The 14,803-nt window shown below is 34.0% G+C and overlaps 2 protein-coding genes across 2 annotated transcripts in view; one reads left to right on the top strand and one right to left on the bottom strand.

Moving 5' to 3' along the window:
• The window catches only part of LOC117121554, a 9,303-nt gene extending 1,321 nt beyond the window's left edge, over positions 1 to 7,982 (bottom strand). The window contains exons 1-9 of the mRNA XM_033266790.1: positions 7,869 to 7,982; positions 3,770 to 3,811; positions 3,251 to 3,324; positions 2,973 to 3,041; positions 2,516 to 2,597; positions 2,004 to 2,024; positions 1,523 to 1,643; positions 918 to 983; positions 44 to 170 (exon numbers count right to left, since the gene is read on the bottom strand). Coding sequence (XP_033122681.1) covers positions 44 to 170; positions 918 to 983; positions 1,523 to 1,643; positions 2,004 to 2,024; positions 2,516 to 2,597; positions 2,973 to 3,041; positions 3,251 to 3,324; positions 3,770 to 3,811; positions 7,869 to 7,962 — 696 coding nt within the window. The 5' untranslated portion in view covers positions 7,963 to 7,982. The remainder of the gene's footprint in view (positions 1 to 43; positions 171 to 917; positions 984 to 1,522; positions 1,644 to 2,003; positions 2,025 to 2,515; positions 2,598 to 2,972; positions 3,042 to 3,250; positions 3,325 to 3,769; positions 3,812 to 7,868) is intronic.
• A 4,807-nt stretch (positions 7,983 to 12,789) lies between these two features.
• Positions 12,790 to 14,803, top strand: part of LOC117121563 (dehydrogenase/reductase SDR family member 12-like) — a 15,950-nt gene continuing 13,936 nt past the window's right edge. Inside the window, exons 1-4 of the mRNA XM_033266800.1 lie at positions 12,790 to 12,884; positions 13,230 to 13,363; positions 13,835 to 13,917; positions 14,291 to 14,386. Coding sequence (XP_033122691.1) covers positions 12,820 to 12,884; positions 13,230 to 13,363; positions 13,835 to 13,917; positions 14,291 to 14,386 — 378 coding nt within the window. The 5' untranslated portion in view covers positions 12,790 to 12,819. The remainder of the gene's footprint in view (positions 12,885 to 13,229; positions 13,364 to 13,834; positions 13,918 to 14,290; positions 14,387 to 14,803) is intronic.

The following is a 14,803-nucleotide window of genomic DNA, read 5'->3' as shown; positions in this document are numbered from 1 at the left end:
ATATAGTCCACCGCTACTACAATTACAATTAATTAAGACCTACCACAGCTGTGAGTAAGCTACATTTGAAGAGAGTTAAAATAGATATTGTGACCTTGATTATATCGCCAAAGACAGCGATACTGAAGGCCAGTATCCAGACAAAGAACGGTATCACGATAACATAATTCCTATAAAAAATAATAAAACTAAAAATGAATGCTATATATAAAAACAACAACCAAAAACACAGCAAAACAAGTTACTATCCTATTACTGTATAAAGAGATGAAGAAAAGATATTCTGTAACCAGAGAGGATATTATGATGCACTTGTAAAATCCCCCTTTTCGATGTTACTTTTTGCTCAGGATAATTTTAGTGAATCATGGAAGCCTTAATTATCATTCAAATTTGTTATGAGGTATTAAATCAGTGATAGCGTTTGGCAGTGGAAGCGTTAATGGCGCAGTGGTTGAGACTCAGGGGTTTGAACTCTATCTATGCAAGTCACTTAAGTCCTTGAGTAAGGCTCTTCATCTGCGTTTGTCTCTTTACAAAGGAATATAAATGGGTACCGGCATATATGCAGTTAAATAGACTCAATGTATGAAGGAGTGGTGATCACCTCAGCATTGCACAGGCTAGCCCCGACGCTTAAGAAACAGGAATGGGCACTCTGAACCTGTTCATGTTCGTCTAAATTTACTTTATTTAAATCATCAAAAGATTTTTTGTACAATATTCTCCTAAAATCTTAAAAAAAAGTGTTTAAATCAAAAATAGAGGTAGTGGATATTTTGCGGCGGTCGAACGCCTTTGTTTACACAGCATTGTCGCAAATAATATTAGTGATGACGCACTCCATCATAGCCCAAAATCGCCTACTATACAGTATACACTTTGAACAATGATAAATAGAGAATCTTTCATCTTACTGAATTCCGAGCAGCTGTGCATAGGCTTGGGGTCCTGCCAGAGAGTAACTTATAATAACTGACATTCTGAAGAAAAGAAGAAAACTTTATTAAATAGGCCTATATGGAATTTAATAAGTTTAATTTAAAAAATATAGCCCCATATATATCTGTCCCAAGACATTTTTGAGCCCAAGACTGATCTGTAAGAGTTCCGTTGTTCCAGCCAAATTTGTATATTTCTCTGAATATTTTTTTATCATCGTCAATACAATATATAAAGGCATGCATTTTAATCTTTATTTTCACTCTCCGTACTTCTACAGGAATTATATTATTATGGCAGTGGCGGATCCAGGAATTGGAATTGGCCCCGAAGAGAGACTTTTACAGATGGAGGGTCTATACTACCTCAGTCCCACCATGGTACGAAATTTTATGATTATGGCAACACTAGATGCCAGGAAATGGCACTCTTTGACTCAAAATTTGAGTAGAATTTTCTTTTTTTCAAACTTGTTTATAAATTTTGGAAAAAATTAGGGGGGGGGGTGGGCCTGCTGGCCCCCACCCCTTGAATCTGCCTATGATAGGCCTACATACAAATAAACCAATACTTAGCTCACAGCAGTAAAAACACTGTTGCATCAAAAGGTATCCATAAATAATAATGCATGTATAATAAGGATAATTGGTGTAGGTTGTTATAGTTTTCTTGATTCCTTGACCAAATATTGCGTAAGACGTCTAAAACCGGAAGAACAACAGACACAAAGAAAACACATTAACACAATAATGTTTAATATTATTAACAATAATAATAACCATGATAACGTAATATACATATTACATTACAGCATGGAACTATTACAGTATAGCACTTACTATTTTAAAGGTACTCTTAGAAAAGTATAATGCCGGCCCAAAAGCTATACCATTGCCTGAAAAGTGGTATAAGGCATTAACTTTGTTATTCCATCCAGCCCAATAATCAAGGTGGCCTAAAAGTAATAATATAAAACTAACTAATTATATGCGAGTACCAATAATAATTAATTTGAAAAAAAAAAAACGTTTATGGATAAGATTGTCAAAAAGTGGACTCACCGTCACTTGACTCGACCGAGCCTGTAAGAAAAAGTACATGCTTGTTTTAAATCCTTCTTATATCGGTAGCTGTGATATAGGCCTAAGATCATTTATAAACCTTTATAAACTATGTGTTGCAGCATTGTATTAAAATAAATATAAATTTTAAAATATGTAATATTCTTCATCTTCTTATTATATAGGCCAACTTCACAATTGGAGGCTCTGGCCTAATAGCTTGGCTTTTAGCAAGGAAAGATCACTCATAAATGACCGTACAAGAGATTGTGATTTATCCAAACCCAGCCAATGTTGGCTTTGCAGTATTGCTATATTATGGTCTAAGCCCGCGCTGGGGTACATTGTTGTCTGAAAGCGCCCGATTGGTGCAGTCGATACAGGACGACACTTCATTTGGACATCAAGCAGGCCAATGTCACAACAACATGGAATAAGGAGATTGGATAGAACGTTTGTAATACAGTGAAAAAAATGTATAAAGTTTTGGGAGGAAAATCAAAGATAGCTACCATCTGTAGAAGTTTCATTTTGGCAATCATTCAGGTCGTCTTCACTATTTATCTCATTTAGTGGAACCGACTCAGGATTATTCTATAACCAAATAAGTAACAATATTTTTACCTAAAATATCATATTGTTTTAGATGCTAAGAAAAAAATACAACTTTGTTTATAACGGGGTTAATAATGATTTCATTTCATTTCATTTTATTCAGGAATTAAAATCATAGATTAGGAATACTTGAATATAAAACAAATGTATACAAAGAACAGATAAATGATAAAGAACAAGATAAGACATCAATTTCTAGGGTAACCCAAGAAAGTTTTAAAATATATAAAACATATTTCCATTGGGGCCCTTAATGATGATAATGATCTTCATCTTCTTTGTTATAATGGCAACGGATAATCAGTGACGCAATGATGGCGGCGGCGGCGACGACAGTAATAACAATTAATTTACCTCTTGAATACTTAGCAGGTAGACTTGAGCTTTCTGCAATAAGTCCACAAAGAAGAGGATACTAAGGGCCTATGGAAATCGTCAAAGAAGTAATAATTACTATTAATTGAATTGATTACCTGAACAATCCAATTATTACTAAAACAATAAAAATTCATGTAAAAATATCAATCAATTATTTAATAATTCATTTTTATGAAATCGATCATTTAATTTGTCAGTGTGAAGATAGGAGCCGTACTAATATTTAAAAAAAAACTAATTCATATATAGCTTACCTGCATTACATAATCAATAAGAAATGATGTAAGGAATGGCGTAAAGCCAGACCGCCAAGCAGTATCCGGTAAACCTGCCACGGAAAGAGTAAATAATAAAAATTTAATGAATAAATAACATTGACCATCGCCACGTTTACCAACATTATAATCATTATCAACATGATTTCCATCATTACCAATTCAGTATCCCCTTACGTCTATGCCCAAAATAGTAGACGTGTGGAATAATTAGAGACAGATCGAGGGAGGCCCGAAAGTATACTGAATCGCAAAATAATGAAGTTAGTTCACGCTTCGTCACAATAATAGAAATCAACATTATTTTAACGGTATTATTATTCTCTATTCGATTTTTGTTCTGTTTAGTTAGTTTTTTTCTTGTATTATTATTATTATTATTATTATTATTATTATTATTATTATTATTATTATTATTATTATTATTGTTATTCTGTATGATTGGACTTTCAGTTGTAAAATATTCTTTTTTTGTAAAATGCTCAGATGATTACAAACCTAAAATTCCTGTTCCCAATATAGATGCAATGGTTATAAAATCTACAATGAACAAAAATATAAAGAAAATAATTATGGATGGTATACATTCAGCTACAGGTTCTCATCTCCACCTCTCCCATCCTGCCAGACTTCTTGCCACCTGACGTCACTTAATGTTGTCCGATTAATTGATATGCCAATCCAATTGAAGCTATTGTGTTGATATTATTATTATTAATAAACTTAATCTATGCCTAAAAGTGCAATGTTGAAAAAAGATTTAAAGATTATTTAGTGTGTAATTATCGTAAGGATGAAGTAAACAAAAACGTCTTAAGCTGATTCTTATATGTGCTGAGGGAAGTACTTTTTTAAATGTTATCCGGTAACAGATTCCGTGGTGCAACGGATGCAAAAGAACGTTTTCCCCAGTAATTGTTGTGTGTGCTGGTTCATAGAGCACATTGTTTTTGTTTGATCGTAGACACTGACGCCTTTGAGCGGTGTAAGTAGATTTGAGATGCCTAGGCTGCAGCAGTACCAGTTTTCGTCCGATAAACGTAATTGCTTTAAAAAGGGGGTAATATGATCTCTAGGTTTAACACGTTTGATAATTCTTGCTGCAATGTTTTGTAAGCGGGTGACTCGATTGGTTTGAAAAGTAGTAAGTCCGTACAAGAGTGAATTCCCCATATCGATACGTGAAGTTACAAATGCGTGAACTAAGTTTTCTGTAGCTCCTTCAGTCAGGTATTTCCTAATTCGCCTAATGTTATGCAGGTAGAAAAATGAAGTATTTGAGATTCCAGTAATGTGGTCTTTGAGATTCATCTCGGCATCGAGAACTGTGCCGAGGTTGCGTACTTTTTGAGACGTAGTTATCCGTAAACTACCAATTTTGACATACGGAATGTCTTACGCTGTGCCTTGGACCCAAAGACAATGAACTCAGTTTTTTGATCGTTCAATTTTAAGTAGTTTGAGACCATCCATTCGCGAATTTCTTCAATACATAATTCTAATTGATGAATTTCAATGTCTGCATCTGATAGATTGGGCTTAAAAGAAATGTAATGTTGAGTATCGTCGGCATAGGCGTGAAACTGCAGATCGTGTCTTCGAAATATATCACCCAAGGGACGACAGTAAATGGATAAAGGAGAGGACCAGGCCAGTGGCGTAACGATGGGGGTCCGGGGCCCTGTGTATTTCTGAAACTGGGGGCCCTTTTTTGGGTCCCAGTCACCAATTCCATCGTGGGATTTTAGATGTGCATTGTTATTCTAAATGTTTTTAACGACGAATAAATGATATAATATTGTCTATACCACCTCAGACCCACCATGGTTGGGGCTGAGGTAAGCAAATTTATGAATATGGCACATTTAGATGGCCGGAAATGGCAATTCACAGACATAAAATTGTGAATATATATTTTTTTTTTATCTCCAGCTAAGAAATATTTTGACAAATTTAGTGGGGCTCCCGGGCCGGCAGCTCCCCGCCCCCTCAATCTTTATTCCGCCACTAGATATAATATAATATGTCCTACAGTCGATTTCAAACACACATTATGCTGTTGCCCTTGTGGGGCTGAGATAAGAAAATGTATTATTATGGCACGTCTAGATAGACGGAAATGGCACTCACAGACTTAAAACTGTAAATGTAATTTTCTTTTTATCTCCATTTTTATTTATTAATTTTTTTTTTGGCAAACTTGCTGGGGTCCCGGGCCGAGAGGGGGACCCCGTTAATCGTATGATATCCCTACAGTCGATTTCAGAGACACATTATGGTGTTATTTATCAACAAAGTCCTTTTTGGTCAGGGTGCTAGATCGAGGAACCTATGGGTAGAGCCCCTTCGGGGCCCCTAGAATTCGGGGGCCCTGCGGACCGCCGCATGAGAGCGCGCATAGGCGTTACGCCACTGGGTCACCAGGCACGCTTCATTGTGGCACTCAAAACAAGAGTCGACAAGGTGCAGAATAATTATCATTGATTTTTACGCACTGTGTTCAATCTAAAATGTAAGATATAAACCACTTTAGTATGGTTCCATCAAACCCAACTTCTTGGAGCCTATTTATGAAAATGCAGTGGTCCATCGTATCAAAGGCCGCAGACAAGAGAACAAGGGCGACAAGTTTACCTTGATCCATGGCTGTTAGTACAGGTATGTCATTTTGTACCTTTAAAAGTGCAGTCTCGACACCATGGTGGACGCGATATGCGGATTGAAAACTCATCAAATATTCCGTTACTTTCTATGAATGTCAATATTCTAGAAATAACAATACGTTCAGTAATCTTAGACAAAAATGGTAGGTGAGATATTGGACGATAATTACTTAGGACATCCGAGTAGAGACTCTTATTTTTTAGGAGAGGGTGAATTTGTATATAGATATTCAGGAACTGTCCCTGACGTGAAGGACTGATTTGTGTTAGTTGACATTATCACGCTGTGTGTAATATCGCACACGATGAACTTCAAGCCTAGATTTTCGCCAAATCCGTTCTAAACTTCGATGTTCATGCTTAGCCTCAGTTATCCTTTGGTTGTACCAAGGTGTATTTGGTCTAATAGTAGCCAAGCGTGTTTTTGGAGGTGCATGAAAGTCAAGACTAGACTTTCATTTGACAGACAGTGAATATAATTTTGCATATTTTGTGTAATGGATGATTCAGCAAATTTGCGTCCGAAATGTGAAACATGAATGTCATTAATAAATACTTCAGTGTTTATATTTTTAATATTCCTGACACTAAAATTACTTAAAGTGACCGATAGCAGATTGATAGAAGGACACAAAGTCACAATCACAATTCGAGACAGTGTCCGATAACGGCAAATAATGGGGTTTTCAAGCCAGTCAGGTTGGTGTGGTCTACAACGGCGCTTTTAAGCATCCACTGGCCAGAAAGAGCATAATATTGCCGGCATGCAGTTACCAATGGCAAAATGATTTTTATTGTCGTAGATGCTCAACCCAAGCGGGCTAAATCAAAGTTGAAATGAATGTACGTAGCATGGTCTGTCAACAATTGGAATAAATTTACTAGTCATGAGTATGTAGAGATAGAAAAATGTTAGCACAGCACCATATAACCCGGCATCAAATAAGCAGGTAAAGGCAGTCATTCAACCATTCAAACATTCAGTCATCCATCCATTCATTTAGGTGATAGGTTTGACACAGACTACTGTATAAATAAACATAATTGTGTACAAAGAATATCATTTCCTTTTAATAACATTTATGACATTGTATATCAAGCTTCCACATTTCTTTAAAATCTTTGCTTTCTCAGCTTCTTTCAGTGCATTTGTTCATTCTACCTTCACCTATAAAATTTTCCGTTTCTCTTATTACATTGTTTATACATTTTTTTTGAAATTTTTTTTATAGAAATATTCTTTTTAATAATTATAATGATAATGAGTATTTTTAACTTTCTGGCTTCGCTTACTTTCATCATAACATCAAATTCAGATCTAGAAATTAGGTTTTGCAAATACGAAACATCTGGGTTATTAACTATGGTACCTTGAAACAATTAAACTGGTAGGGTAGCATAACAATTACATTCCATTATGTCCAAAAGATTGATATAAAATCATACCGGTACCTAATTCCATCAGTTAATGATTTTTAGCAGTGTAATAGGGCCTACGTTTGTTTTAGAACTTTGGTCGATCATGCCTAAAATTGCCACCACCACTGTATGTATGCTTTACGATCTGTAGCACCTCTCACAGAAATATACTGGTAGCCCTTGACGCTTGGTGTTCAGTCAAGCATTCGTTTTCTTTGATAGTGACTATATGACCTCAAGAAAATCTCTTGAATTTCATTATTTTTCCATTATTATTATGTCAATTAAACCCGAAGGAATTTCCCCTTGTGTAGCTATTGTGTTTCACTACTAAGGGTAGGATTCAAATTTTATTTTCGTTTAATTTTAAATTGAGAATTAATATTTATAACAGATGAAACGTTCTAACAATACTGAATGATAAATCTAGTAGTAGTAATAGGCCTAGTTTGACAAGTAATTTTTACGTACAAGTGTCACTCCTATAGCTTTAGTCACAAACAAACTTTACTTACAACATTGAACATATATCCATATACTCTTCCACGAATGAACATATTCCGTTGTTTGCCCATTGTGCTCGTTGTCACTATTTTCGTTATAAGCCATTCTTGCCTTGCTACTACTATCGTTACCAGAGCTCTCGTGTGCATGTAGGCCTACAACGTCATAGCCATCGTCGTTAATTGTCACCACCCCATCACTACAATTATCATCACCAGATATCTGAGTTTTCTAGATGTAGATGGTGACTATATGATGTAATTAGAAATGTCAGCAAAATGTACTCCTAGGTGCTGTGGGTTTGTTTGGCCCATTCCGTGTAACTGATTAATGTATATATTATATAAATTAATCAGTTACACGGAATTGATTAATTTATATATTATATAAATCTTGCTTTTGGTAGACTTGTTGAGCTTGGGTGATTGTCTACCCCACATGATAATGCAGACCTCATGCTATAATTAAGAGTGTTTGGCACTTAAATTTACTGTATGTTAAGCTGTGTGGTCAAGGGATCATTCCCAGTCAGAAACTTGATTACTCAGTCAGTCAGATACATTTATTTTATCAAAGATCAAATTTTAATCTATTCAGATCTGTTTTTTTTTCTAACAATAATATTAATATATGATGGTATGATGACAATACAGATTAAATAATAAACGTTGAACCCTCGGAAACCATGAGAAGCACCCGATTTTCATGTAGTACATGGTATTAAAGATTAAATTTTCTATTTGATCCAATTCCAGATATTTGATATTGGAAATTTTGGTTGGGCCAAAAGTCAATAAAGTTCATTCATGAATTACAGTAACCCCCTCTTTTGGTTAAAGCCTCTTGTTAATAATGGTACGGTATACAAACCAGCACTAGATATTTTAGATCCGTGTTTTCTAGACCTAGAAAACTCTGATCTGAGATTTCAAGATCTGGGTTTTCTAAACACCCTTAAAAGAAATAAAAAGTTGTATAAATAAATTGAATCTGAAAGTACAATAACGATGAAAGATCACAGGTACTAGGACTGCTACACTTCAAATGCGGAGAGGCAGATTACGCGAAGGCACATAAGCCAAGAATCCACCCGGTTTATTCACCAAAGAGGACATGTACACCAGAAAACATTGCCGTCAGGTATACCTCGCCGATCAATTTTGAAATCGATGGGTACAGGAATACCCCTTACTACAAAGTACAGTAGGCAAAAGTGGACGGTATATCAAAACAAAGCTTGACTGTTGATGATATTGTTTTAGTAGTCGATGGGAATTTTCTAAGAGGTAAATAGTAACACAAGGGATAGTAGTGCAAAATTCGCCCAAAATTGATCAATATTGTGGCTTCCTCCATTAATTGTCCGGATTTTTCCCGCTATTTCATAGACCTGTTCAACTTAGCATCGTGTTCTTCCACTATACGGCCGGGCACTATGATATCATCTTGTACCTTTTACATTGGTGTGGTGAACGTTGGTAATTTTGAACTCCTTACACAGGGAACTTGGAATTATCTACTTGTTCCATCTAATTAAAATGCTAAAAATACAGTTGTACCTGCTAGACGTAGGGTTCACGGAACGCCGCCCTCAGCGGCATGTGCGAAGCACAACTCAGAGCCAGGAGGAAGTGGTAGTTACTAAGTATACTTGCTAAGTTAGCAACTACTGGAGGAAGTAACGTGAAATTTCGTATGTAGGCCTACATATTAAGGGAATTTACGCCTACTATGTATATGCTATAGTTAGCATGAATACCTCATAAGCTAGATTACGTCATCTTCCTGGTAAGACAAACATTTTCCCGGTGTGCTTTTTTCATGGATAAACCCATGATATTATGATCATATGATAAACAAACACCACTGCTTTGCACATGGATACCTAGCTAGGGCTACAAAAAAATCCGCGTTGTTAGCATTGTACAATACTTAAACAAGGTACGCCTGCAACTGAATTATTCTTAATCTTAGTTTTTTTTTCTTATTTTTAAATTTATTTATTTCGAAAGTGTACTTTCTATCACATATAATTGCACTGTCTACTTAACAACAACCTGATGTCCATAGCTACAAAACCAGATTTGCAAAGTGTAATGTTACTTCCGAAAAATACATATCTTCTCTCAGAAAAAAAAAATTAGTTTTTTTTAATGGTCCTAAACTTTGGAACGAACTGGACAATTCTTTTAAATTTCTACCCAATCTTCATACAATTAAATCCAATCTTAAGAAGTCTCTGGTCTCGGTATATGGCAGGTAAGCCTACTGGTTTCTTTTATTATTATTTACTGATACCAATATCCATAGCTTTATTAGTCCTTATTCGGTTCATACATTTCGTATTCAATAACTTCTTATACTTACAGATATGCTGTATTCCAGCAAAATAAAAGAAAACTTAGTTTACTTGACTTATATATTTTTTATTAGGAAGTGGATATATTTACGTCGCCGTAAACAAATCAGTAAACGATATATTTACGTAAATGAAACAATGCATGCGCAGTCACATTTTAAACTTGAATTTTCAGCGCTGCGTGGCCTCCAAGCCGCGGGGATTCCCCCAAGTTCACCACGGCACTACTTAATTTATAATTCTGTTTTTTATTTTTTATTAAACGTAATTTAATTTTCTACAACAGCACATTATGTAGTTTAATCACTAAATATATTATTAAATCATTGTGTTAACTTTTCAAATAAAAGTGATATTATGAGCTGGAAATTTTATGTTCATTTTACTCAATCATTTGTTGAATGAACACACTTGACCTAAATACAAGGCCTAGGCCTACGCGAGGTTTCCTTGCTAAAACTTAATTACCACGAAACCAAGACAATATTCTTCTAAGCCTACCTGTATTGTTATACGATAGTCAATCATCACAAATTAAATAACATCTTAATGTTTTCATTCAAACAAATTTACCCACGTCGTCACTAACAAAAACAACATCGTTATAGTCTTTAGTCGGGTCGAGCAGAGCCCCGATCGATCGCAAAGAACATATAGGAAGACCAAGCTTGGAGAGCACGTGATCCACTCTACAAAGTACTGCGCTATGAAGCAAGAAGTAAACAACAAATAATAAGCGTGTGTTTTCTGTAAGATATTTAATCATTAAGAAAAAGTGAGACCAGGGAGATGTAAAAAATACCTAAAATACATCTCCCAGGTAAGACAAAACAAATATTTGTAATGTTTTATTCAAACATATTTTCCCATGTAGAATGATCACTAACAAAACAACATTGGCATGCTGTGCATGTGTCTAGGAAGACGTATGGATGCAGAACGTGGAATAATGATGGTGAGAAAGTGAAACGAATACTTCTAGCTCATTATCACAATCATTCAATTATTTTATTTAATTGAAATACATAGGCTACAACTGTAGTAAATTTAATTACGTTAAGTAAGAACGGTAAAATTATAATTCAAATACTGTACCTATCCGCTGGTCTAAACTGTTTACGAAATTTCATGCAACCAATTTGGGGATTCCCCATGTGCGTTGATTTGCCGTCGATTCGATCGTGTGTTGTTCAATGGCTTTTTAAAGAGTGTAGAAACCATTTGTTTTTACAAGAAAAAATGTTGTGTCAAGTGTTGTATATGGATTTTAACATGACTATAATCAAGAAGATTTGATTTTCGTGCACCGTGGATTCATGGTACAGCATTCAGCAAAAGGCCGATGCTGATTTGGAGTGTGAAAGTTAACTCCGCGTTAACGTACATTTAACGTGAATCGATAAATTTACGTGACAGATAATGCAAGTTTATTAAGGTATGACTGCGCATGCGTTGTTTCATGTACGTAAATATCATATTTACAAATCAGTAAACGATAGTATCGTTTACTGATTTGTTTACGGCGACGTAAGTATATTCCTTTTTATTAAGCATTGTTAATATAAACAAATAAATAAATATAACAAAGAAAAAATATACTTAATACTTGGATGCAGCATTCCCTAGACTACCCATATCTCTAATTTATTATGCAATTGTTAATATGCCACTTTAATGTATTTACTTCATCGCTTACGACTTTTTTTATGTTTCTTTTTGTAACTCTGATTTTAAGCCGATGACCAGGCAGTAAAGTTTGTTATCAAACTTATTTTGGTCCCCGTCCACACAGTTTTATCTACTTATTTTCTCCATTTTTTTACTCTGTTTTACATTGTTTATTTAAATCAAGGCCTACTCTATTGTTATTATTATATATTTTCTGTGTGGAAAAACCTAATAAACAAACAAAACAATTAATAACTATTAAAAATAAGCAAATAAAAGTTAATTAATTTAATTTTTCAAGGGGTCTTTAGCAAAATTCTGACAGTGTATCTTTAAATAAATGAATTGTTAAAATGTTATATGTATCACAGGTAACGTTGCAGGTTATGATAACATTATATTATATTAACGTTAAAGTTTGGTGTACAATACATTTTTTTTTGTAGTTCGGAAGCGTAAATATACATTTATAACATCCTTTTACCTGAATAACATTGCACCGTTGCTGCAACATTGTATTAGAGATTGTATTTTCTGACATCTAATGTAATGTAGTATTAGGATTCAACAATATTAGTTATATAATGATTGCTAAATATCTCAAATTAGTTTGACAGTTGAATGTCCAACTAGGGTATAATAACCATCGCTTATACAATCGGGCATTCCATAGTTGACAGCAATTTACCTTCAATTACACATAAACATTCTCAAACTGTATAGGTTTTACATTTTGGCAAGTCAATCCATCAGAATTAAGAGTATTTCAATAAACAAGCTAATAGATCATAGAGAAAGAATTTTTTTTAACGATGTAATCATCATAACTTCCAAAACATGAGGAGACTTAATTATCCACACATTCAATATCAGAAGGTGTATATTATTTACATCATGTTCTTCACAGTTGTTACTGAACCAATTAGGAAAACGAAATGGCAATGGAGTCTTTCTACAGAAATGCTGTATTTATTAACAAAGGAATTAAAGAATTTACCAAGTAAGTACGCAATACTCAAACTTTTTGATATTGTATTTTTTATATCCTCATATATATAGTAGCTACGTGTAAGTAGATTTTAAAATAAATTAAAAACTTAAATTGAAAACATGTAACAAAATATAGATGTTCATTACTATTTTAGAAAAAAATTAGGCCTAGTTCAGACTAAGCCAGGATTAACTTTACTGGGTTTATATTAGGTTTGTTCCAGTCTAAACTAGGTGGCTGATTTTTTAGGTGACTTTTAATAAATATCATAATTAAATGTAGCATCACAATACATCATTAAACAAAGTTATCATCATCATTAAAACAATGATTTGTTTATGTGCATTTCATCAGGGAAGGATACAACAAAGCTGAAGAATCTTTCGTCCCAAATGCCCTTGATGTTGATTTGTCGGAAAAGGCTTTTATGGTAACTGGCGCAAACAGTGGTATAGGAAAATCTGCAGCTGAAATGTTTGCGCAAAAGGGTTAGTGACCCATCCTACTGTATGTAATACTAATAATAACAGTATAATATTAATGATAAAGATGACAATAGCAATTTTGATAACAATGATATTGATAATTGATTAAGATATATATTTAGAAAACTGATAAATGTATTCAATATTAACAATTATTGTACAATATTACAGTATAACAACATAATTATTAATAAGAAATAAATGGTGTTATTATGATGGTCATTATGTAAAGGTGTTTGAAAAATATTGTTTGGCAGGTCTCCAATTGGCTAGGCATCAATCTCATTAACTGGAACTAAAAGATAACATCACTCTGAAGTAGCCATCTAAAGAAGATACAATTACTGATACTGTATATACTTGTTTCTTATTTGATTATGACTAATAATAGGAATTTTCTAATTCATTGTTTGTTCATCATTATTGTTTTTAATGTAAATTCCATACATTTAGCCTTCTAAACGTTTTCCCCAGGTGGTACTATACACATGGTTTGCCGAAATCCTGAGCAGGGTGAGGAAGCCAAAAATGACGTTATTCGAAAAACAGGAAATCAGGTGACTAATTGTTATGAATTTTTTTATTCACTATTTAGGAACGAGGGCCAACGATTGCCAATAGAGAATATAATCACTGTCCTACTCAGGTGACAATTCCTTTCACAGGACAACAAACAGACCGAAAAGATGCACTACATAAGTCCATTCTGAGGCTTGGAGAATGAAGTTGTTTTTAGTCATTAACAAAAACTCCACATTGACATAAATTGAACCAAAGTCAGTGGGATTGGAAGCCAAACATCTTAACGACTGGGCTACTTCCAATTTCACTCCGAAAAGGGGTGCTGAACTGTGTCTACTGTAGGCCCCATGGGCTCAGTCTGAATTACTGAACTAGGACTAATTAGCTAACTTTATTTTTATTTCTTAGAACATCTATCTCCACATCCTTGATATGTCAAAACCAAATCACATTTTTGAATTTGCAAAAAGCTTCCAAGAAAACCAGCCATTGTTAGATGTTCTAGTAAGTTGTTTTGTTATATTCTAATTTATTAATATATTTTTTTAAAACAAAATAGGAAACTCTAAAGTTGATGGTAGGCCACATATATAAGATTTATTTTTAAACCATATGGGACAAACATATTAATTTATCCAAATTCCAATATCCAGATCTTGAATTGAATTTAAACAAATACATGGATAATGCTTTAATTTAGAAAGTGTTATGCTATAAATACTTAGGGGCTTTATGCATGAAGCGCTATATAAAACCGACATATTATTATTATTATTATTATTATTATTATTATTATTATTATTATTATTATTATTCAAATTCATTACGAGTGGGGATTTGTATAAATATTGTTTTGGTGAGTTTATCCACAAGTTGAATGAAGCCCTTAAACACAGTAGATACGGTAAATTAACAGAAAAT

This window comes from Anneissia japonica, unplaced genomic scaffold (genome assembly GCF_011630105.1).
Source record: "Anneissia japonica isolate Jap-2015-1 unplaced genomic scaffold, ASM1163010v1 scaffold3217_len398964_cov164, whole genome shotgun sequence".
Taxonomy (NCBI): Eukaryota; Metazoa; Echinodermata; class Crinoidea; order Comatulida; family Comatulidae; genus Anneissia; species Anneissia japonica.
This window is presented reverse-complemented; position numbering and strand designations above follow the sequence as displayed.